Source organism: Pecten maximus, chromosome 8 (assembly GCF_902652985.1).
Source record: "Pecten maximus chromosome 8, xPecMax1.1, whole genome shotgun sequence".
In the NCBI taxonomy this organism is placed as follows: Eukaryota; Metazoa; Mollusca; class Bivalvia; order Pectinida; family Pectinidae; genus Pecten; species Pecten maximus.
Window position 1 is genome coordinate 19989301 of NC_047022.1, and position 23319 is coordinate 20012619.

Sequence of the window (23319 nt, forward strand, 5' to 3'; positions counted from 1 at the left end):
TCATTATAAGTAATAAATAAGTATTTTTCTAATAGAATTAATAGAATTAGGTCGAAACATGTACCAAGTGACGATAATATTTCCATCTGATGACAAATGACCTGGTAAAAAAATACTTTGATTACAAATTGCGTGGTTATTACAAATTGCGTGGTGACAAAGCGCGTCCTGTTATTATAACTATAAGTCAAAACTGATCGAGATCATAATTATGTAAACGATACTCTTTATTTATTGCGAATTCACGGATCTGACATGATAAATATATTTGGACAACTACATGTAAACATTCAGGTGTTGTTGATTAACTTTTATTGTATGATTGGTTGTAACCCTATCACTCATTGGTCCAAATGAGATCAAATGACGTCAATTATTTCCCTGGGAAATACCTCGAGATGACATCACTGAGAAGTTAATATAATGTTTTGTTAGGATATTTACTCTTGTTAAAAATAGAAATTATGTCATCTATATATGCTGAGATGTATTTTAGCAGAGGTTAATATAACATTCTACGAACCTGGCGAAACACATATTATATTGACCTCCCGGCGATGTGATGAGGTCTTTTAAAGGAACTTTGATTGAATGCAAGCTAAATAAGTGGATGTATCTTTCCAAATGACACATTAATAAAATTATATTCCTGATTCAAATCCAGTCCTATTATCACCAAAAATGATTCAAACTGATATAATTTTTTTATCTGTGCTGAAACACATTAGTTCGTTCATTTATTTCACCAGCAGTATTACATTATAACCACCAGCATTAAAACTATGCCGTTTATCTTTTTTAAAGATATTTCTTGTTAAAGATATTTCTTGTTAAACTTGTATTATGCATTGAAGAGATGTACTCTAGCTATCACATTATTAACGCGCAAAACATATCACTGGAGGGTTCAGAGCCAGATTCTTTATTTCTTTGTGTTTTTCAACACACCAGAGAGACATTACAAAACAATACAATGTAATATAGTACGACACAATACACAATTACAAAAGTACATGTCCATTACGCTTAATATACACATATACAATGTATATGTATACGGACACTTTAGTATTACAAGTGTACTATATATTATAAAAAATGAACATAACGTCATTATGGCAGTACACAATAGTTCATGTACGTTATAAATAAACTAACATGCAGTAAATTAAACAATTAAATGGCGTTATTACGTTGTTTTGTCGCTAAATAAAGGAATTTTCTTAGCTTACTCATTTCAGAAACATTTTGAACACTTGATAATTGTATCAACTTAAAAACACTTGGTCTTCTATAATAATATGGCCTAATTATGTATGTACTTCGGATAAAAATTACATTTGAGAATAAAATGATATTCATCCTCAATATCATCATCTTGACTTAATGTACATATTCTTTGCTCTCTCTGCTGATTTCTGTATCTTCCTTGGTCTATATCGAGATTGTGAGAGCTTAATCTAAGCGGAGGGCCCAGATTGGCGTGATCTCCTGGGTATCTGTATTAGACAAACTCTCTTCCGACTCTCCCGAGGCCTATGGGTAACACGCATAACAGGTGGTAGTCTTCACACCTGTACGCATATAGGCCTAAAGCTAAAAAGAAAGACAAATTATTATTAAATTTAGAACTTCAAATATGCACTATACCTATAGAAGCTGGAAGATGGATTGGAGAATTAAACTTGTAATCCATGTTGTAATGAAATCGATGACGATTATGATTATTTCAAAAGTGAAAGCAGATACGACAATTATTTATTCCAATTGATACTGTACTAATCCCAGCCTTATCAAAATGTGAGGACTATTTACCATGCGTAACGTGAAGGTTTTATCAAATGTCAGTAAATTTTTATAAAAAAATAGTTTATCATTTTAGCATTTGTTCTTTCTTATATTTGTATTTTGCTACCGCCATTTTCCGGACCATCCGGGTTTGCTGGGATTTAATTAGTATCTACCCTGACGGAACTCTTCAATATGAAGTTTTGTTTAAAAACACAATGGCGGATCACGAGGAACAGAAAGAAAATACAATGTTGACAGACGAAATTGAACAGCCAGAAGCCGACAACGACGATGATCAAGACGAGGAAATGAACAGTGACGATAATGACAATTCAGATTCAGAATCGTCGGCTAGTGACAGTGAGGACAACGAAGGCATTCAAAACGAATTGAAAGTGCAAGACCTCGTGCAAAAGGTAATATTGATGATCGGATGCGGATGTATCTGTCGCCATCTTTTTGTCATACCTCCTATTTTGGGAGAAGTCTCCATAATTTTTTGTTCTGCATAATCAAGACAATCAGTCTAACCAACACTGACATAATGTATTTATACTGTATATATTATATATGTGTGTGTATACGCAATAATTCCTTGTAGACGAACAGGCCGAGCGGACTCATACAGTATATGTTAAGGAGTAGACATGGTGTCATTGGTGACAGGGCCAGAGAAAACTCGGGCTAGTTAAGGAGTAGCCTACACAGTAAATGATTTTTGACATGTTAAGCGCTGCAAATCAGAGTTTAACTACGTAGTTTAATGTTTCATATAGTGACCGTTTAACCAAATAATCTTGTTTGATTTGAAAAATGAAAATACTTCGAATTCATTAAAAATAAATTGATGAATTTCGGTCCTGAGCAGAAACAGCTAGATGATAGTGATTCAGTTCTAACATGACATGTATATTAATATATATTCCTTACCAGATTGAGGAGAATCCATATATGTATGACTCCCATGTAGAGCTTATAAAGATTCTGCGTCAGATGGGAGAACTTAGTCGTCTGAGGGATGCCAGAGAGAAGATGAGTGAACTATTCCCTTTAACAGAAGGTAACAGTATATGTATATACATGGTTGTCAATAGATGCAGTGCACTACATAAGTCAATTTGAGAAAAGTATTATCATCTCTGTGGAAGCAGTTATTTTTTCGAGGAATTCACCAAATACAGATGTAATATACATCATGTCTCAATATTTGGTCAGGGGTTGTTCTTGTTTATTTTATAAACAGGCACATGCACCTTTACAATTAAAACGGAGTCCCTCTGTAAAATTGAGTGGGCTTCTTGAAAATAGTGGATTACTTTTTGTCATTTTATTTGCTAAAAGGCTATGAGGACAGCAGAAATCCTGTTGGTGCTTGGGGACCAGTCTTCAATGCACAACTCGGAAAGCTGGCTGTTTCTTCAAAAAAATGTGCTGCATTATACATCATAGTCAGAAAATTGTACACACTTTCATGTCCGCTTCTGACATATAGTGAAATTGAAACTAATGAAAATTTAAGTTTTATTTGAATTTTTTTTTTAAACTCAAACACATGGTTTTGCATTACCAAAACAATCATGTGTAATATCATGATGTGTCTTTCGATATTTATGATGCGGTTGTACAGTATGAGTCGACAGAACATGCAATGTTTTGAATTTGACATCATTCCTTTTTTGTCAGAGATGTAGCACCATTTAGCCAATTTAGTTCTTTATAATATAAGTGCCATGACATAAAGGTAGCTGTTGGTGTTTCCATTCATTGGATACAGTACTTTCTGTTAACATGTTACTAAGTGAAATATCTTGTATTGTCTTGGAAATTGAATTCTGTTTTTCATTGTCATGGTTAACTGTTGTCATTGTTTAATACTATGAATCATGTTTTTCATTACAGAGCTATGGCTGGATTGGCTACGGGATGAGATACCACTGGCCACGGAAGAAACTGAAAGGAGTAAACTTGAACAGCTGTTTGAGAGGGCAGTCAAAGACTATCTCTGTAAGAATGCACCATTCATGATGTCAAGGGTATTCTGTCCAGGAAATGATTTAACAAGTTTGAATTAAATATTGGATATAGTTTTTAAACATTTTGGAAAATTATGAATTACCACTAGGCAGCAATTGGGAATTCTTGGTGCAGCAAATGTGTTAAAGTAGGAGAAAAATGGTGAACATTTGTATCGCTGGATTTAGTGTCCTCGCATAAAAAAATAACATATCTAAAGTTTTTTTGAATTTTTATGATTTCATTTGGAGAAATAAACAACATTTGGAAACGGTCTATATTTGGATTTAAATATATATTAGAAGAAAAAAAAAACCATGGGGATATGAAAACCTGGATATAAAATATAAAAATATGGGGATATATATTTATAGATAAATATCCAGCTATGTTTTAAACAATTGTTTTATATATTATAAAGTGAATCTTTTAGTGATTTTGTTCATTTATACTGTACCAGGTAATCATTTTTGAAGCCTGCTGTAAGTCTCAATAACTCCTTAAAGTTTCCATGTTGTTGTCAGACCCATCCTTGATACTCTAGGGGTTATGTTCTCTTTCGCTCTCTGCTCCCCTTGAATATACCATGGCAAAATCGAAGGCCAGGTCACTGCCATCTTGTAGATAAAAAAAAGAAGATGATTTTGATCTTTTGATGTGCATCAAACAAATCTCGGGTCGCCATACTGTTAAATTGATTGGCTTTTTATGCCTCCGCCATGCAATGGGAGGGGTGGTGCATATAGTGTTACCCATGTCCGTTGCGTCCTGTCCTGTCCCGTCCCATCCCGATACAATGGTACAAGGTAATCTCAGGAACTGCTGATACAATCCTCATCAAACTGTGTTTCGGGATGTCAAGTGGCAGTGCTACCAGGGGCATTTACGTCTTATAGACATTTTCTAGTTTTCTTTGAACTTATTTGTCACTCCTCTGTGATCATTAAAACAAATGCATCAGCTCAGAAATAAGTCAATTTTTTGTCTGATACCAGTCAAGTAGTGAGTTGTGTGCCTTTGATTTGCCATGACTTACTTAAGACCTGCCAAGAGCTAAATAAATGTGAATGTATCCAGGACGAGTCAAACCATTATCATCGACATAAAATGATCTGAACAGCACTGGTTTTCTTGATTAATTCTGTTAATATTATATTACATATTGTGAAATTAAATTGGATCTGTTTACAGCTGTACAAATCTGGTTGGAGTATGTACAATACTCCATTGGTGGAATGGGTCTGAAGGGTGGTGTTGACCGCATACGTGCCGTTGCAGAACGCGCTCTGACTGCCGCTGGGCTTCACGTTACTAGAGGGGCCTATCTGTGGGAAGCCTACCGTGAGTTTGAGAATGCAATCCTGGCTGGCCTACTGGTAAATATTTTAAATGTTTTTGGTAAATTTCATTTTAACATGTAATAGTCCTAGGTCTGTGAATACTGGTAATAAACGGAGTTGTCATAAGATTAAGATGTGTTTATCATATACCTATTAGAATCTCTTGTTACATGAAATTGCTGCCTATCTGAACTTGGGAATTTTACATGCCACAAAAGTGAAAAAAGTTCACAGCTTGACTTTGTATCATCACATAAAAAATACCAGGTTTGATGATTTTGGGGGAATTTTGATGATGTTGGACACAATTCGAAATGGGACCTTTATTCGGACTCAAATATAAATATATAGGAAAGCCCTGGAATTATACCACATTGAAGCTTATAAGCAGCTGTTTGGCTTACCTCATACGGTGGTGTTATTCTTCAATTATTTTTTTCTTTGAAACAAATTTTCTCATTAGCTAAAAGACTGAGGGTAAATATATTTGCCATGTAACTTGTCCAAGTAACCTTTTATAAATCTTTAAAGCTTGTTTTTTTAAAAGTCTTAAATATTTAAAGTGCATTCGTTTGAAATGACTTTTATATCTACTTTGTATTAGATAAACTTGATTACCATATTCATCCTTCAATAAAACCTAGGACTTAGTATAAACTTTGACTTAAAATATGGCATTTGTACTGAGGACTTTTATTCAAACCAACAGGAGGACTGCAGGTTTATCAAACAAGAAACCCCAAAAAATTTGATTAAATTAAATTATGTCATATAACAATTCACTTTTTCTCTTACATCCACCATGCATATAATTTCATATCTGGAGTCCTCTGAAAGGAAAGAAATTTTACTTGAATATGCCATGAATAGTATATATGGGTAGGCTTACATTACGAAACATGGGCTTACTTCCATATATAAATATGGTATTTGTATAAGAATTGAAATGTGGAAAAGTATGATTTTAGAACCCTTTCAGAATATGTTTTACTTAACAACAAATAGAAATACTGTCTTAAATTGTAGAAAAATAAAATGTAAAGAAGGAAAAAAAATGCAAAGCAAAAAAAAACAAAAAAACCAAATAGGGCATGTACATGTACAATGTGATTGTTTTATAGCCCCAGCCAGGTCAAGTTGCCAGTCAGGAACAGGAAAAGGCATTTAAGGCGCAGCACCAAAGAGTGAACACCTTATTTAAACGTCAACTATCCATTCCACTGTTTGGTAAGTGTTGTGTGGATAGTATACATGTTACATCCACAGTAACTTAACAAGAGAGATATTTAGTCCCCTAACAATGAAACTGGAGAGACTTTAAGTTTCCTCTCCAACCATCTTATACAGACATACACATACGCCAAGGTTTGTCAGTGACCTAGAGGCTTCATTCCTTGAGGGATTTTGATCAAGCTCCTCACAATGATAAAGGACCATGGTATCTAAGAAAATTTCAAGTTCCAAGGATTTTGGGTCAAGGTTAAGTTTTTTTTTAACAGGAACTAGTAGGGGACATGTATTGCTTTATCAATACCCGGTATGCTTGTTTGTCCAGCTTTACATTCCTGAACACAGACTCTTTTCCCCAAGCTAAAAAAGTGTGTTAATTTCACAAAATGAAGAAGCGTCAAATATCTTTGCAATTCTGAAAGAAAATGTTACTATTATTTTCCTAAGTTAAGCAGGCATAGGCCGTTTTTCAGGTAAAGTTAACACTACGTAAACGGTAAATGTTGAATTATTGTTTATTTTCACTGGGATGGTCTGGCATCTTGCACATATAAATGGTTTGAACAGTTGGACCAGAGTTGTTTGATTGTGAAATAAAGATAAATAATAATTTTCTTTCCGGGGCTAATCACTACAAAGACTGCCAAGGCCTGAATAAGGTGAATGAGCCATATTCTTTAATTTACTAGCCTGTTTGTCTTGGGAAATGTTTACTGTAGAGATAATTTTAAAACAGATGATTTGCAGACATTCTGTCTATTTTTCTCTGTGTTGAAGATATGAAGGAGACATACTGTGAATACAAAGACTGGCTGCAGGAAGATCTGGACAACTACACAGAGCAGACATACAAAAAATCTTGTGTTAGCCTGGATAAGATCAAACCTCTGGAGCAATCTCTGGTTAGTGTTATCAACTTATCTCATAGTGGGGGCGTTAGTCATCTTCTTTAGGTCTAATTTATATCTTTTGTCTGTCAGCCATCCTTTTTATCACTTTTCCTAAATGTATTGTAATACAGAGACAGGACCAGTACTAGCTATATATGGTCATTAGGGCATTTTCAGGAAATAAAGGAATAAAATATTTTCAACATGGCTGCCATTACATCCATCTTGAAAAAAATGTATTGCTTCATTTCCTGAATTGAAGCTATTATCAAAAGAGTGCTATCACTGAAGTGTTGTGTATGGTTCACAGATGATCCATACACAAAGTGGCTTCCCCTAAAATGATTATCAAATTGAACCAGTACAAGTTGTGGTTAGTCTGCATATGATCTGTAGATGGTCCTGACTGAAATTTAGATCTGTGCCAGATTCAATATTTTACAGAAATCGTCTTGAAAATTCCTATTAATGCTAACTCTCTTTAATAACAAAAATTAGTTGAAATAAGTTAAAAAATCAATGTTTTGGTAAATTCTTGAGAATGTTAAAAATTTATTTATGACAAGATTAAGAACTGCTGGGTGTGATGGTAAAATTTACTTAGTTCATTCATTTTGCAGAAAAATGTTTTTTGTAGAAAAACAAACATTTAAATTAATAAGTCAAATCTGGGATTCCCAAACTTGTGTAACTGTGATATATTACCATTATCTAGCATTTGGTTTGTTTTGGCCTGGGTTAATGTATTTTGGGTTTGTGATATTACAGGAAGCTAGCGAGACACCAAGACTTACAGAATACAAGACTTATATTGACTTTGAATTAAAAGAAGGCAACCCAACCCGGATACAGTGCATATTTGAGAGGGCCATACAGGAGAACAGTCTCGACTCCGACCTGTGGCTCCAGTATACTAAATATTTGGTTTGTTCCTTGACTTTCAATATCATTATCTTTATAATGTATCATCACTGTGCAATACAAAGGACACATGTCGAGCCTAATAAGGATAGAATCTTCTTACAGGACTACAATATTATTCAGCGGATAACTATAGTGTTGTATTTTGTGTGAGAACTTGCTGAAAACTTTTCATTATTTATCTCACAACCAATACGAACAAGTTAATTTATCTTGTACCAATTACTCTTGTCAGACCAGATGGAAGCGGGCAAGGGATCTAATTGTGACAGGAAAACAGAATACCCAGAGAAAACCCAGGTTGTCGGGAAGGGGGTCTCCAAATTTTTTTTATGTTTAATTGGGGAATTGAACCCTGGCCTCATGGTGACAGAGAGTGTGTTACCACTGGTTCAACCAACAATCCACACTGTATATCATGAACTGTTTGTCATTAAGGTAGCACACTACAGTAGGACAGGCTGGTCATTAAGGTAGCACACTACAGTAGGACAGCCTGGTCATTAAGGTAGCACACTACAGTAGGACAGGCTGGTCATTAAGGTAGCACACTACAGTAGGACAGCCTGGTCATTAAGGTAGAACACTACAGTAGGACAGGCTGGTCATTAAGGTAGCACACTACAGTAGGACAGGCTGGTCATTAAGGTAGCACACTACAGTAGGACAGGCTGGTCATTAAGGTAGCACACTACAGTAGGACAGCCTGGTCATTAAGGTAGCACACTACAGTAGGACAGCCTGGTCATTAAGGTAGCACACTACAGTAGGACAGGCTGGTCATTAAGGTAGCACACTACAGTAGGACAGGCTGGTCATTAAGGTAGCACACTACAGTAGGACAGCCTGGCCATGGGCGATTTTTTTGTTAAGCAAATAACTCCTGTATTATGATATGCATAAAAAATGAAAAAATAAATGTACACTATAATTGGTATATTCAGTATGAAGTAGTACATACAGGCTTCACATTTGTTAAAACAAAAATTAATAAATTGGTTCCGGATTTTAAATTTCCGGATTTTCCGAAAGTGTGTTTACACAGGAAATTTAGTTTTGCCTACAGCAAAAAATGGAAGCCCACCGAAAATGTAAGATAGCAGGAAAACTTAATTTACAACATATGTCGAAACAACATTAATTCTGTCTTTAGGATAGAGATATTTAATTTCAAATACAAAATGTAGGTTTCAGAAAAAAAATTGTGTAGAGAATTGTGTCATTTTGGGTCAAATATCATAATATTTTGCAATATTTTTCAAGCTGTTACCATGGTATTCACAACTCTAAAAGTCACAGAAAATAAAAGTTTACTTATCCTTCAGAGCTGTATTAAAATTGCAAATGTTGTACAGATTACAAATATATATATACTTTTTTAGAGATAATATGTAGGGTTAACTGACATATCTAAAACATGTGCCATATTTTTCAGAATTGGGCATTTTTACTGTACACTGCTACCTGATGAACATTTGCCATTTTCATTATTGCATGAGGAAACCATGAAAATACATATGAAAAATGTAATGAAAATACTTGGCTAGTGGGGTACTGCTTTTTGTTTATTTGGTGTACCCACTAAAACACAGGGACTTGACACAAATTGCCAAGCCATGGTCCATATATATAATTATATACTGCATATCATAGTATCAAATGCATATACACATGTATGAATGTGGATTGAAATATATGCCAAGTTCCTGTGCAGTAAAGTATGTATCTATCAGAGTTTGCACTGGGTGTTTTACAAATGGCATTACTTTCAGATGAAATAGGGTATCTCTATAAAATTTGAATGGACTTCTTGGAAAAAAAGCGTGATCCTTTTCATTTCCTATCCTTCAAAAGTACCCAGAAATAGTTCATGTTATACCATAATATGATCTATTGAAACATCTTAAAGTGATGTCATAAACATGGAGATTATATTATGTTGTCAGGACGAGAAACTGAAGGTCAAGTCTGTGGCGTTACCTGTATATGAGCGGTCAGTACGGAACTGTCCCTGGTGTGGTAAACTTTGGCACAAGTACATGTTGGCTATGGAACGCCACCAGGAACCTCACGACAAAATCAAAGGTAAGAGATTCCATAATCTCCAGGTTGTTAGTTTTCATCCAAGATTTGGAATAATTAGTTTGACCTTTAAAGGTATCCTATTACTTAGTCCCCCTTTGAGAGCTTGGAGGGACTATAGTTTTGCATGGTGTCCCTCTGTCCTTCCATTTTTCCATCCTTCCACACTTTATCTTGTCCTGGCTCTCTCTCATACACTACTTATCACTGTAACTTCCTACTTGTGGCATGGGTTCAGAAATTATGTAAATAGAGAGGCTGAGGATGATAGAATTTTTTTGAGGAGTGGTAATAGCTTCAAGTATGTAACTTTTGGTATTGTATAAAAAAAATACATTGTATACGTATACCACAATCTATTCTTTCTTCCAGTCGATAGTATTTAGGGCTGTTAAGTAATATATATATCCTTTAGGGCTATTCCATTAAAATATTTACCTGACCCCAGGACTCCACAATAAATCACTTCTATACATGGTTGGATTGCCTTCCTATTGCTGCTATTGATTTGTTAAATAAATTCTATAGGTGGTACCCCTTAACCAAACCTGGAGTCCTGTTTTACTGGAAAAGCCCTTTGGAGTAATCAAGGAAAAAGGGAAATCTATGCATGGTGTGTGCTGGAGAAAATTTCACCTGTTGTATAGCACTGTTTGACTTTTAATCACTTCTATGGGTGGTTCCTGTTTGACAAACCTAGAATCTTCCTGTTAGGTAGATATTTTACTGGAGTAGCCCTTACTCTTTGTCAGAGATGCAGCACCTCAAGCAATTGAAAAATGAATCTACCAGGTAAAATATATTGCTCCCTCACCAAATCAGTAAAAAAACCCATTATATGCTACAGTATATACTATTAACACTGGACTGGCGTCTTGTTTCATTTAAGCTTTTCTTGAAATAATTATATGGTAGAAGGGAGGCCTGCACTATTTTAAGACTCCCCACTGCTCATAATTAATTGTTCCCTTGAAATCACTATTTAAATATGTAACGCGCGGATTTTTCCAACAGAATTGATAGATAAAGCTCTCCTGTCGGGCTTCAGTAGTGGTGCAGACTACCTGCTGGTGTGGAGTACATACATTGACTACCTCCGCCGTAGGATCAAGTGGGACGAAGGTCTGTACATCATTCAATTTGATGTTGATTGGGGGAATCTATCTTCCTTTGATTAGAATCTTTTGTATATTGCTGAAGCAGGGTTTTTTTCTGAGAGCTTTTTGTGGTTGTTAATGGACCCCGGTTCCCAATTGAAATTATTTCATATTTCAGCCACATTCCCAAAATTTGCTGTTTACTCCTGAACAAATTTGTCCCAGTTCACCAATTTTATTCTCAAAATTAGACAAAAAAGGCCCAATCCCAAACCAGTACGAAAAAGCCCTATGAAGCTGGAGGAATTCCCTTTCCTTTAGTATATAGAAACTATAATTGTATATTGTTGGAGCTTGAGGAATTCCCTTTCCTTTGGTATATAGAAACTTTTGTATATTGCTGAAGCTGAAAATGAGATGTTACGGAAAGTCAGCCCAAGATTGAGGTAATTCCATCTCATACACATACAGATGATAGGTCTTTTAATTGTACATAATGATATCAGAATTACAATACGTTTTATAACCTATTGATATTTCCAATTTTTAAATTTGATTGCCATTACCTCCCTTGTGGTAGATAGGTCAGAAAGACCATTGTATTTTAAGTAATTTTAGTTATGATGTCACTTTCTTGGAAACGTCATGTGCCAGACAGTTAAGATGAGAATAAAAGATATAGCATGTGACATTTCCTTGCCTCATGGCAGTGAAAAGGAAATAAATCCCACACTGAAGTATGGATACAACTGTCCTGGGTAAGAGAACAAAAACTCAGTACTCTCATTTTCATCATGATGGCCACTCGAATACCCTATATAGTAACCTGTATATATACAGCTTCTGATGAAAAGTTAATTTGATATTTTCTGAATCATGTCAGCTTGTTTGGTCTTCATTCAGATCATGAGGAAGCCCTGGAACTGTTTCGTCTGACACTAGTGAAAGCTGTGGAACACTTGGCCGGTAAATAACAAATTATTATTGAAATCTTAGTGCAATATATGTAAAATTCAACTTTCTACAAAAGAAAATGAAAGAAATCTGAAAACAATTACTGTCTGTCCGCTATGTTTTTCCGTCTGGATTCTCATTCCGGCCTTCTTTCCTTCATTGTTACTGCTACCTGAATGAAATTTTGTTCACATTTGTATTCCTCAAAAATTGTATGTTCCATACAAGTGTTGCTCGAGCATAAAGGCCATCATGTCTTACAATTTTGAATCAGCATTTATTAGCCCACCATCATCAGATGGTGGGCTAATCAAATCACCCTGCGTCCGTGGTCCGTCGTCCGTCCCTCCCTCCGTCCCTCCGTCCGTCCGTCCGTCCGTCCTTCCGTAAACAATTCTTGTTATCGCTATTTCTCAGAAAGTACTGAAGGGATCTTTCTCAAATTTCATGTGTAGGTTCCCCTTGGTGCCTAGTTATGCATATTGCGTTTTGAGACCAATCGGAAAACAACATGGCCGACAGGCAGCCATCTTGGATTTTGACAATTGAAGTTTGTTATCGCTATTTCTGAGAAAGTACTGAAGGGATCTTTCTGAAATTTCATATGAAGGTTCCCCTTGGTGCCTAGTTATGCAAATTGCATTTTGGGACCAATCGGATAACAACATGGCTGACAGGTAGCCATCTTGGATTTTGACAATTGAAGTTTGTTATCGCTATTTCTGAGAAAGTACGTAAGGGATCTTTCTCAAATTTCATATGTAGGTTCCCCTTGGTGCGTAGTTATGCATATTGCAATTTGAGACCAATCGGAAAACAATATGGCCGACAGGCAGCCATCTTGGATTTTGACAATTGAAGATTGTTATCGCTATTTCTCAGAAAGTACTGAAGGGATCTTTCTCAAATTTCATGTGTAGGTTCCCCTTGGTGCTTAGTTATGCATATTGCGTTTTGAGACCAATCTGAAAACAACATGGCCGACAGGCAGCCATCTTGGATTTTGACAATTGGAGTTTGTTATCGCTATTTCTGAGAATGTACTGAAGGGATCTTTCTCAAATTTCATATGTAGGTTCCCCTTGGTGCCTAGTTATGCATATTGCAATTTGAGACCAATCGGAAAACAACATGGCCGACAGGCAGCCATCTTGGATTTTGACAATTGAAGTTTGTTATCGCTATTTCTGAGAATGTACTGAATGGATCTTTCTGAAATTTCATATGTAAGTTTCCCTTGGTGCGTAGTTATGCATATTGCATTTTGAGACCAATCTGAAAACAATATGGCCGACAGGCAGCCATCTTGGATTTTGACAATTGAAGTTTGTTATCGCTATTTCTGGAAAGTACTGAAGGGATCTTTCTGAAATTTCATATGAAGGTTCCCCTTGGTGCCTAGTTATGCAAATTGCATTTTGGGACCAATCGGATAACAACATGGCTGACAGGTAGCCATCTTGGATTTTGACAATTGAAGTTTGTTATCGCTATTTCTGAGAAAGTACGTAAGGGATCTTTCTCAAATTTCATATGTAGGTTCCCCTTGGTGCGTAGTTATGCATATTGCAATTTGAGACCAATCGGAAAACAATATGGCCGACAGGCAGCCATCTTGGATTTTGACAATTGAAGATTGTTATCGCTATTTCTCAGAAAGTACTGAAGGGATCTTTCTCAAATTTCATGTGTAGGTTCCCCTTGGTGCTTAGTTATGCATAGTGCGTTTTGAGACCAATCTGAAAACAACATGGCCGACAGGCAGCCATCTTGGATTTTGACAATTGGAGTTTGTTATCGCTATTTCTGAGAATGTACTGAAGGGATCTTTCTCAAATTTCATATGTAGGTTCCCCTTGGTGCCTAGTTATGCATATTGCAATTTGAGACCAATCGGAAAACAACATGGCCGACAGGCAGCCATCTTGGATTTTGACAATTGAAGTTTGTTATCGCTATTTCTGAGAATGTACTGAATGGATCTTTCTGAAATTTCATATGTAAGTTTCCCTTGGTGCGTAGTTATGCATATTGCATTTTGAGACCAATCTGAAAACAATATGGCCGACAGGCAGCCATCTTGGATTTTGACAATTGAAGTTTGTTATCGCTATTTCTGAGAAAGTACTGAAGGGATCTTTCTGAAATTTCATATGAAGGTTCCCCTTGGTGCCTAGTTATGCAAATTGCATTTTGGGACCTATCGGATAACAACATGGCCGACAGGTAGCCATCTTGGATTTTGACAATTGAAGTCTGTTATCGCTATTTCTGAGAAAGTACTTAAGGGATCTTTCACAAAGTTCATATGTAGGTTCCCCTTGCTGCCTAGTTATGCATATTACAATTTGAGACCAATCGGAAAACAATATGGCCGACAGGCAGCCATCTTGGATTTTGACAATTGAAGATTGTTATCGCTATTTCTCAGAAAGTACTGAAGGGATCTTTCTCAAATTTCATGTGTAGGTTCCCCTTGGTGCCTAGTTATATATATTGCGTTTTGAGACCAATCGGAAAACAAAATGGCCGACAGGCAGCCATCTTGGATTTTGACAATTGAAGTTTGTTATCGCTATTTCTCAGAAAGTACTGAAGGGATCTTTCTGAAATTTCATATGTAAGTTTCCCTTGGTGCGTAGTTATGCATATTGCATTTTGAGACCAATCTGAAAACAATATGGCCGACAGGCAGCCATCTTGGATTTTGACAATTGAAGTTTGTTATCGCTATTTCTGAGAAAGTACTGAATGGATCTTTCTCAAATTTCATATGAAGGTTCCCCTTGGTGCCTAGTTATGCAAATTGCATTTTGGGACCAATCGGATAACAACATGGCCGACAGGTAGCCATCTTGGATTTTGACAATTGAAGTCTGTTATCGCTATTTCTGAGAAAGTACTGAAGGGATCTTTCTCAAATTTCATATGTAGGTTCCCCTTGCTGCCTAGTTATGCATATTGCAATTTGAGACCAATCGGAAAACAATATGGCCGACAGGCAGCCATCTTGGATTTTGACAATTGAAGATTGTTATCGCTATTTCTCAGAAAGTACTGAAGGGATCTTTCTCAAATTTCATGTGTAGGTTCCCCTTGGTGCCTAGTTATGCATATTGCGTTTTGAGACCAATCTGAAAACAACATGGCCGACAGGCAGCCATCTTGGATTTTGACAATTGAAGTTTGTTATCGCTATTTCTGAGAAAGTACTGAAGGGATCTTTCTCAAATTTCATATGTAGGTTCCCCTTGGTGCCTAGTTATGCATATTGCATTTTGAGATCAATTGGAAAACAACATGGCCGACAGGCAGCCATCTTGGATTTTGACAATTGAAGTTTGTTATCGCTATTTCTGAGAATGTACTGAATGGATCTATCTGAAATTTCATATGTAGGTTCCCCTTGGTGCCTAGTTATGCATATTGCGTTTTGAGACCAATCAGATAACAATATGGCCGACAGGCAGCCATCTTGGATTTTGACAATTGAAGTTTGTTATTACTATTTCTGAGAAAGTACTGAATGGATCTTTCTGAAATTTCATATGTAAGTTTCCCTTGGTGCCTAGTTATGCATATTGCGTTTTGAGACCAATCTGAAAACAATATGGCCGACAGGCAGCCATCTTGGATTTTGACAATCGAAGATTGTTATCGCTATTTCTGAGAAAGTACTGAATGGATCTTTCTCAAATTTCATATGGAGGTTCCCCTTGGTGGCTCGTTATGCTTATTGCATTTTGAGATCAATTGGAAAACAACATGGCCGACAGACCGCCATCTTGGATTTTGACAATTGAAGTTTGTTATCGCTATTTCTGAGAAAGTACTGAATAGATCTTTCTCAAATTTCATAAGTAGGTTCCCCTTGGTCCCTTGTATTGCATTTTTGGACCAGTCTGTCCTGAAAACAACCTGGCAAACAAACAGCCATTATCGTTAAATCTCAAATTTCTTATATAGCTAGGATTCCCTTGTTTGAAAAGTACTGGAGGGATGTCTCAATTTGCACAGATTAGTAAAATGAAGGGAAAAGTAGAGAAAAGATCAATCTGACATGGAACCTATGAAGATCATTCAATGGTGGGCGCCAAGATCCCTCTGGGATCTCTTGTTAATAATTAGTCCCCTGCCGTTTGAAAAACGGGGGGACTATAGGTTTACCCTCCGTCCGTCTGTCTGTCTGTCTGTCTGTCCGTCTGTCTGTCATGCAATAGTTGTCCGGACAACTCCTTCTAAAGTACTACTCAGATTTTAATGAAACTTGGTATACATGATCAGTATAACATGTAGTTGTGCATCCCACATTTGTTTTTTCGAAAAACCAATTTTCAAAATGGCCGCCGGCTTCTCATTGGTTAAGGCTGGTCCGGACAACTCCTCCTAAAGCACTACTCTGATTTTAACGAAACTTGGTATACATGATCAGTATAACATGTAGTTGTGCATCCACCATTGTTTTTTTCGAAAAACTAATTTTCAAAATGGCCGCCGACTTCTCATTGGTTGAGACTTGTCCGGACAACTCTTCCTAAAGTACTTCTCCGATTTTAACGAAACTTGGTATACATGATCAGTATAACATGTAGTTGTGCATCCACCATTTTTTTTTCGAAAAACCAATTTTCAAAATGGCCGCCGACTTCTCATTGGTTGAGACTTGTCCGGACAATCCTAAAGTACTACTCCGATTTTAACGAAACTTGGTATACGTGATCAGTATAACACGTAGTTTAAAAAATGGGAAATAAATAGTTGCACCCCTGGGTCAGGCAGGGGACTTTGTATTGCAGTTGCAATATATCCATCCTTGTTTATTCTCAAAAAGGAGTTGGGGCCGCGGTGGCCGAGTGGTTAAGTTGTACCGACACTTTAACACTAGCCCTCCACCACTGGGTTGCGAGTTCGAAACCTACGTGGGGCAGTTACCAGGTACTCCGGCTTTCCTCCACCTCCAAAACCTGGCACGTCCTTAAATGACCCTGGCTGTTAATAGGATGTTAAACAAAAACAAACAACAAGGGAACCACAAAAAGGAGTTAGGGCATTTATGTTGTTTTCACTTGATTTCAGTATTTTGTGATGTTGTATATACTCTTTTGACAGGTTATGAAGATGGAGATCCGTTTGGAACATTACGGCAGTACTGGGCAAATATTGAGGTAGCTTTCATTTATTTGATTTTGATATGTCCCTCAAAACACCAGAGTGTTACCATGAAATTGTGAGCTATATTTACTTTGAAATCTTTGATGCAACTGTTACATACGACCAGTTTAATGTCATGTTTACATCCATATTGTACTTTTGCATATCAAACTTGTTAATATGACAGGAATTAAGACATGAAAAACTATGTAACTCTGTTACACAACTATCAAAATATCTCCTAAATTTTATCACTCCCTGAAAAGTCTATGAAAAGTCCTTAGATTTATATGACAAAAAGACTTGCAAAAGCCTTGAAATTTGACTCAAATTCCGTATAAACCATGTATTCAACTTTCTGACCTAGCCAATTCTGTTCTTCCATCATCAGAGAGTCTTGGACCTTAAATATACTCTGTCTTAATGTCGCTGCAGGCAAAGTTCTGTAAAAATGTGGTGAAGGCTCGGGAGTTGTGGAGCGAAATCATGACAGAAGGACATGGCAATGAGGCGACTATGTGGCTCGAGTTCTACAAGATGGAAAGGTATTTATCAAAAGGTTTTACAAATTAAACTAAAGATATTAATGATACTCTGTTAAAATGTGACTTGATTTTGGGTAGTGTTGTCCTTATTGATTATAATCGATATCAAATTGGAAAGACAACCAATTTTCAATGATCCATTGTGAGATGTCAACATCGATTAATGTTTTCAAAACCAGAAGTGCAAGTTCCACTTTTTAATTTCACTAAAGACAGAACAGAAATATATGATAGTATATGATAGAAAATAAAAATAGGAAACTACTCGGAGTAAAGCTAGTATAAAATCAAAATGGCCACAAACTCTGCTTTGGAGAAAATATAGGCTTATTCAATCCCGGAGTAACGAAAAAGTAATATCTTTTAAAGGATTGTCAAACAGTAGGCTAACTGATAAATAATTGAAAATTGATTGATTGACACAAACTGATTTTATCCGATCATCGATGTTGAAATTTTAACTGATTTCCATTCACTAATTTTGGGTCATTTTGTTGCTTAATAGAGGTGATAAGATAATCCAACACTTTACTCATGAAATATGAAACAGAATTGAAGACCAGTTATGTATTAAAGTAGATACTCTACTGATTTCTTCAAAAGTTTTGGGGTTTTTTTGCAAGAAAAATGACAACAAAATAAAGAATAATAAAGAAGTTTTACTATCAATATTTCATTTTGTCTGAAATTAAAAAAACTAAACAAAAAGTCCCACTCCCAAGTATAGAGGATTGGCCATTTTGTGTATTGAGGACCAAGAATAATCTGCTTTGTGGTGGGTTGGCACTTGTGTGTACTAACTCATTATAAGATAGTGATTTTTATATGTTATTGATTCAGAATGTATGGAAACAACAAACATTGCCGAAGAGTTTTGACAAGGGCACTTAACTCTGTCACTGACTGGCCAGAGAGCATAGTAGAAGCTTACACTAACTTTGAACGAGAAGAAGGTACATAAAATCTTTTCTCATATCCTGAATTGTATTAAAGGGTATGTACTTTTGAATATCATTATTATACTTTGTATATTGATTCCACAGCCTTCATCAGAGATAAAACCCAGGACACCTAGCTTACTAGACTTAACCTCTATTTAGCTGTAAAGAAGTTCTCCTTATCCGAGTCAGAAGGAAGTAGCTAGTATCTTACCAGGGTGACATACTCCCCCTCCGGGAACAATTTACCTAAGTTTCCTAGGTGTAAAATTGATACTTGATAAAGCAATGTTGAGTACTTTTATCCTACAGCAGTGACATACTCTTTCATTCAATTGGTAGGAAGAAGTTAGTATCTTATCTGGGTGACACACTTCCTTGTTGAGTCGGTGGGAAGAAGTTAGTATCTTACCTGGGTAACATGCAATTTCATTGAATATGTAGGAAGAAGTTAGTTTCTCTCATATCACGCCATGTTGGATAGAGTTTGCCCATGTAAGATAGGTATGTAAGATAAATCTATCTTACATAGCATTTCACGCGCGCGGAGTAATTTACGTTCAAGGGGGACAACTCTTACAACATCGTGTGCTTGTATTTACATTTGACAGTCCTTAGATTTATTATATCGTCGGTGTCGGTTGAAACGTTGGATTTAACTATAAAAATACACACATTCTGAGATAAATATATATCATATCAGCTATAAACTAATAGGGCTGCACGGTTAAACGATTAGACATTTCATCTGAGCGAAAATATATCTTCATTACTGTACTACAGTAGGCCTATAACATAGTAGACTAGGTCTACAGGCCTGTTGTAACAGTTACAGTACAGACTTGCCTACCCTACAGGTTTGTCATTTGCCATTAAAAACATGCAAACACACACAATCACCTGGCAATGATAGGAAGTTGAATAAAAGCCATAAATAAACAAAAGTTTATAAAAAAGAAAATGTCAAACATCATAACCGATGAAATGGTTCCGTTTCTGTCAGCACAGGGGCCTGGATTGTTCACTCTACTGTCAGTAGGCCTACTGAACTCAGTAATATAACCCGTGTATTTGGAACATTCGGTACAAATGACACCCCTCGATATTCATATAAAGAAATATTTATTATATTTTTAACACAGAGTCTAGGACCTACTGTATATTTGTGTAGAGTAACCAGGAAAACTAACTGTTATCCTAGCCTTTCATCGTTATCGATGGACCTACCTTCGTCATTCTATCAAGAAAACTGGTTAAACACATATAATCCTATGTTACAGAAATGATCGAATACTCGTATCGAGTCACTGTTCGCCGGTTCACACATGAAGTTGCCAAAATCACTGTGAATTTAAAATGACCACCCGAGAAACGTTGCCGCGTCATGGCGATCGAGATCAACATCACTCTCAATAGCCTTGAACTACATTTGTATGAATGGAATTCCAATGACAGTCGTGACGTGACGTCACGTAGTGACGTAGTATTTTATAAAAAAAAATGTGGCTTGGCAATACAAAGTACAGTGTGTTCCGTGAAATGATCAAATATGTCGAGGGGCAAATCAAATCATAAGTAAAATTGGAAAAAATCATTTCAGCATTGGATTTTTCAAAGTATTGTTGATAGAACTTCTTTTTCTCGGATGTTGACAATTTGATCACGGCCACGTCAAAAGTCGGTCAAGTTACGGCAATTTTTATCGGCGAATTGTTCATTCGTTTTTCACTTAAGCACAGAAGGAATGAAATTTGTGTGCAAACACAGTTTGCCAAAATCGGGTATGATCTTTCAGAATATCATAAGTATTTTTAGTAAAAACGTCAAATAAAAAAAATAAAAAAATGAAGAAAATGGATGGCTGAGGGACCCTTTCTCCAGAAATTTGGTAGTGGTATGAGAGAAAAAGACTCTTTCATTATGTGTGTATGTAGGATAGGGATATTCCACCCTCGGGATCACAAAATGTGGTAAAACCCTCGGCAAGCCTCGGGTGGAATATCCCTATCGTACATACACACATCTGAAAGAATCTTATAATCTTACCAGGGTGACACACTTCCTTGTTGAGTCGGTGGGAAGAAGTTAGTATCTTACCAGGGTGACACACTTCCTTGTTGAGTCGGTGGGAAGAGGTTAGTATCTTACCTGGGTGACACACTTCCTTGTTGAGTCGGTGGGAAGAAGTTAGTATCTTACCTGGGTGACACACTTCCTTGTTGAGTCGGTGGGAAGAAGTTAGTATCTTACCTGGGTGACACACTTCCTTGTTGAGTCGGTGGAAAGAAGTTAGTATCTTACCTGGGTGACACACTTCCTTGTTGAGTCGGTGGGAAGAAGTTAGTATCTTACCTGGGTGACACACTTCCTTGTTGAGTCGGTGGGAAGAGGTTAGTATCTTACCTGGGTAACACACTTCCTTGTTGAGTCGGTGGGAAGAGGTTAGTATCTTACCTGGGTAACATGCTCTTTCACTGAATATGTAGGAAGAAGTTAGTATCTTACCAGGGTGACACACTTCCTTGTTGAGTCGGTGGGAAGAGGTTAGTATCTTATCTGGGTAACATGCTCTTTCACTGAATATGTAGGAAGAAGTTAGTATCTTACCAGGGTGACACACTTCCTTGTTGAGTCGGTGGGAAGAGGTTAGTATCTTATCTGGGTAACATGCTCTTTCACTGAATATGTAGGAAGAAGTTAGTATCTTACCAGGGTGACACACTTCCTTGTTGAGTCGGTGGGAAGAGGTTAGTATCTTACCTGGGTAACACACTTCCTTGTTGAGTTGGCAGGAAGAAGTTAGTATCTTACCAGGGTGACACACTTCCTTGTTGAGTCGGTGGGAAGAGGTTAGTATCTTACCTGGGTAACATGCTCTTTCACTGAATATGTAGGAAGAAGTTAGTATCTTACCAGGAAGACATGTTCCCTTGTCGATTCAGTAGGGAGCAGCTTACCAGGCTAAGGGTGACATATACTCTTTCACTGAATCAGTATGAAGCAACTAGCATCTTACCAGGGCTAATACACTATCGTTGAATTGATTTGGTAGGAAACAAATAGTATCTTAACAGGCTCAGGGTGACATATACTCTTTCAGCTAGTATCTTAACAGGCTCAGGGTGACATATACTCTTAGCTAGTATCTTACCAGGGTGACATGCTCCCTTGTCCAATCAGTAGGAAGCAGCTGGTAGCTTACCAACTCAGTGTGACATATACACTTTCGTTGAATTCTTAGGAAGCATCTTACCAAGTTGACATATGTTTTATCATTATACAGGTAGCATTGAGGAGTATGATATGGCTGTATCCAAGTGTGAAGCTCAGATGGCCAGGATAATGGAGAGAAGGCAACAGGTAGCTCTTACTCATTTATACTGGATTTATTAGATAATCGAAGGGCCTAGTGGGCTTATATATTTAAATGGAGATTCTAGCTCCCCAGGGAGTGGAGGGGCCGGGTCCAGTAAGGGAATTAAGGGTCAATCCTTTCAATCATTCTTCTGCATGGGTTGATGGATTTTGATCAATAGAGGAAGTTTAAATGGGTATTACAGTTGAGTCTATTTCAACTGAATTTGCTTTGAATCATCTGTGGAATCAGAAAGCTAAATGTTAGTTAGAAAAGAAAATATTGACTTCTATGCATGGTGACAGGAGATCAAGATATGGGAATATATACTTGTATAACTTATATGAGCATTTTTTGCCATGATAACCCAAATGTCCAAGTGAACAATACAGGCCATCTGGGCCTCTTGTATTCATTTAAGATAATTCCCAAATTTGAGGGTAAGACAGTGAAATTAGGATGAGGGCTTTCTTTCCTACCCTTGAAATAATGAATGGTCCTTCAGCCTCATTTTTGCCCAACTGCTAAAGGTGAAAGTAAACTCAGAATCATGAATAAATTTAAAGGCAGCTGAGAAAGAGGCAGCTATTCTGGAGCAAAAGAAACAAAACAAGAGCGATAAAAAGTTCCAGAAGAAAGGTCAGAAAGGTGCAGATCAGCAAAGAACCAATCAGTTTCAAGGAAAACAAAGGGTAGGGGGTGAGCAAAGGTCAGAAGTTCAACCAAAGTCAGCAGATCAGCAAAAGATAAAAGTGGAAGATTCTGAAAATGATGGACAGAAGAAAGCAGAGAAAAGAAAAGTAAGTTTTGTTTCACTCCTTTGTGTTGTATAGAAATGTTAGTGGTATTAAATGACATTTTTGCTTGTGTTTCTGAAAATGTCTTAATGTTGGCAAAGCCAGACTTAAATAATATCTAATTTAAAAAGATTATTATTCCTCTAGTTGAGATTTTCTATAGATTAAAAAAAATCTTTTTCAAAATTAAAGGGATTGAATTTCACCATACCAAT

At 36.6% G+C, this 23319-nt stretch overlaps 1 protein-coding gene across 2 annotated transcripts in view; it reads left to right on the top strand.

Moving 5' to 3' along the window:
• The first annotated feature begins 1974 nt into the window (after nucleotides 1-1974).
• Nucleotides 1975-23319, top strand: part of LOC117332715 (squamous cell carcinoma antigen recognized by T-cells 3-like) — a 45128-nt gene continuing 23783 nt past the window's right edge. Inside the window, exons 1-15 of one of the 2 annotated variants that reach the window (XM_033891723.1) lie at nucleotides 1975-2207; nucleotides 2725-2851; nucleotides 3691-3795; nucleotides 4996-5180; nucleotides 6266-6371; nucleotides 7152-7276; nucleotides 8033-8188; nucleotides 10132-10270; nucleotides 11282-11389; nucleotides 12268-12330; nucleotides 17428-17483; nucleotides 17905-18014; nucleotides 18855-18967; nucleotides 22236-22312; nucleotides 22874-23107. In XM_033891723.1, the coding sequence (XP_033747614.1) occupies nucleotides 2007-2207; nucleotides 2725-2851; nucleotides 3691-3795; nucleotides 4996-5180; nucleotides 6266-6371; nucleotides 7152-7276; nucleotides 8033-8188; nucleotides 10132-10270; nucleotides 11282-11389; nucleotides 12268-12330; nucleotides 17428-17483; nucleotides 17905-18014; nucleotides 18855-18967; nucleotides 22236-22312; nucleotides 22874-23107 (1905 nt within the window). In that variant the 5' untranslated portion in view covers nucleotides 1975-2006. The remainder of the gene's footprint in view (nucleotides 2208-2724; nucleotides 2852-3690; nucleotides 3796-4995; nucleotides 5181-6265; nucleotides 6372-7151; nucleotides 7277-8032; nucleotides 8189-10131; nucleotides 10271-11281; nucleotides 11390-12267; nucleotides 12331-17427; nucleotides 17484-17904; nucleotides 18015-18854; nucleotides 18968-22235; nucleotides 22313-22873; nucleotides 23108-23319) is intronic. The other variant, XM_033891722.1, reaches the window with a different exon arrangement.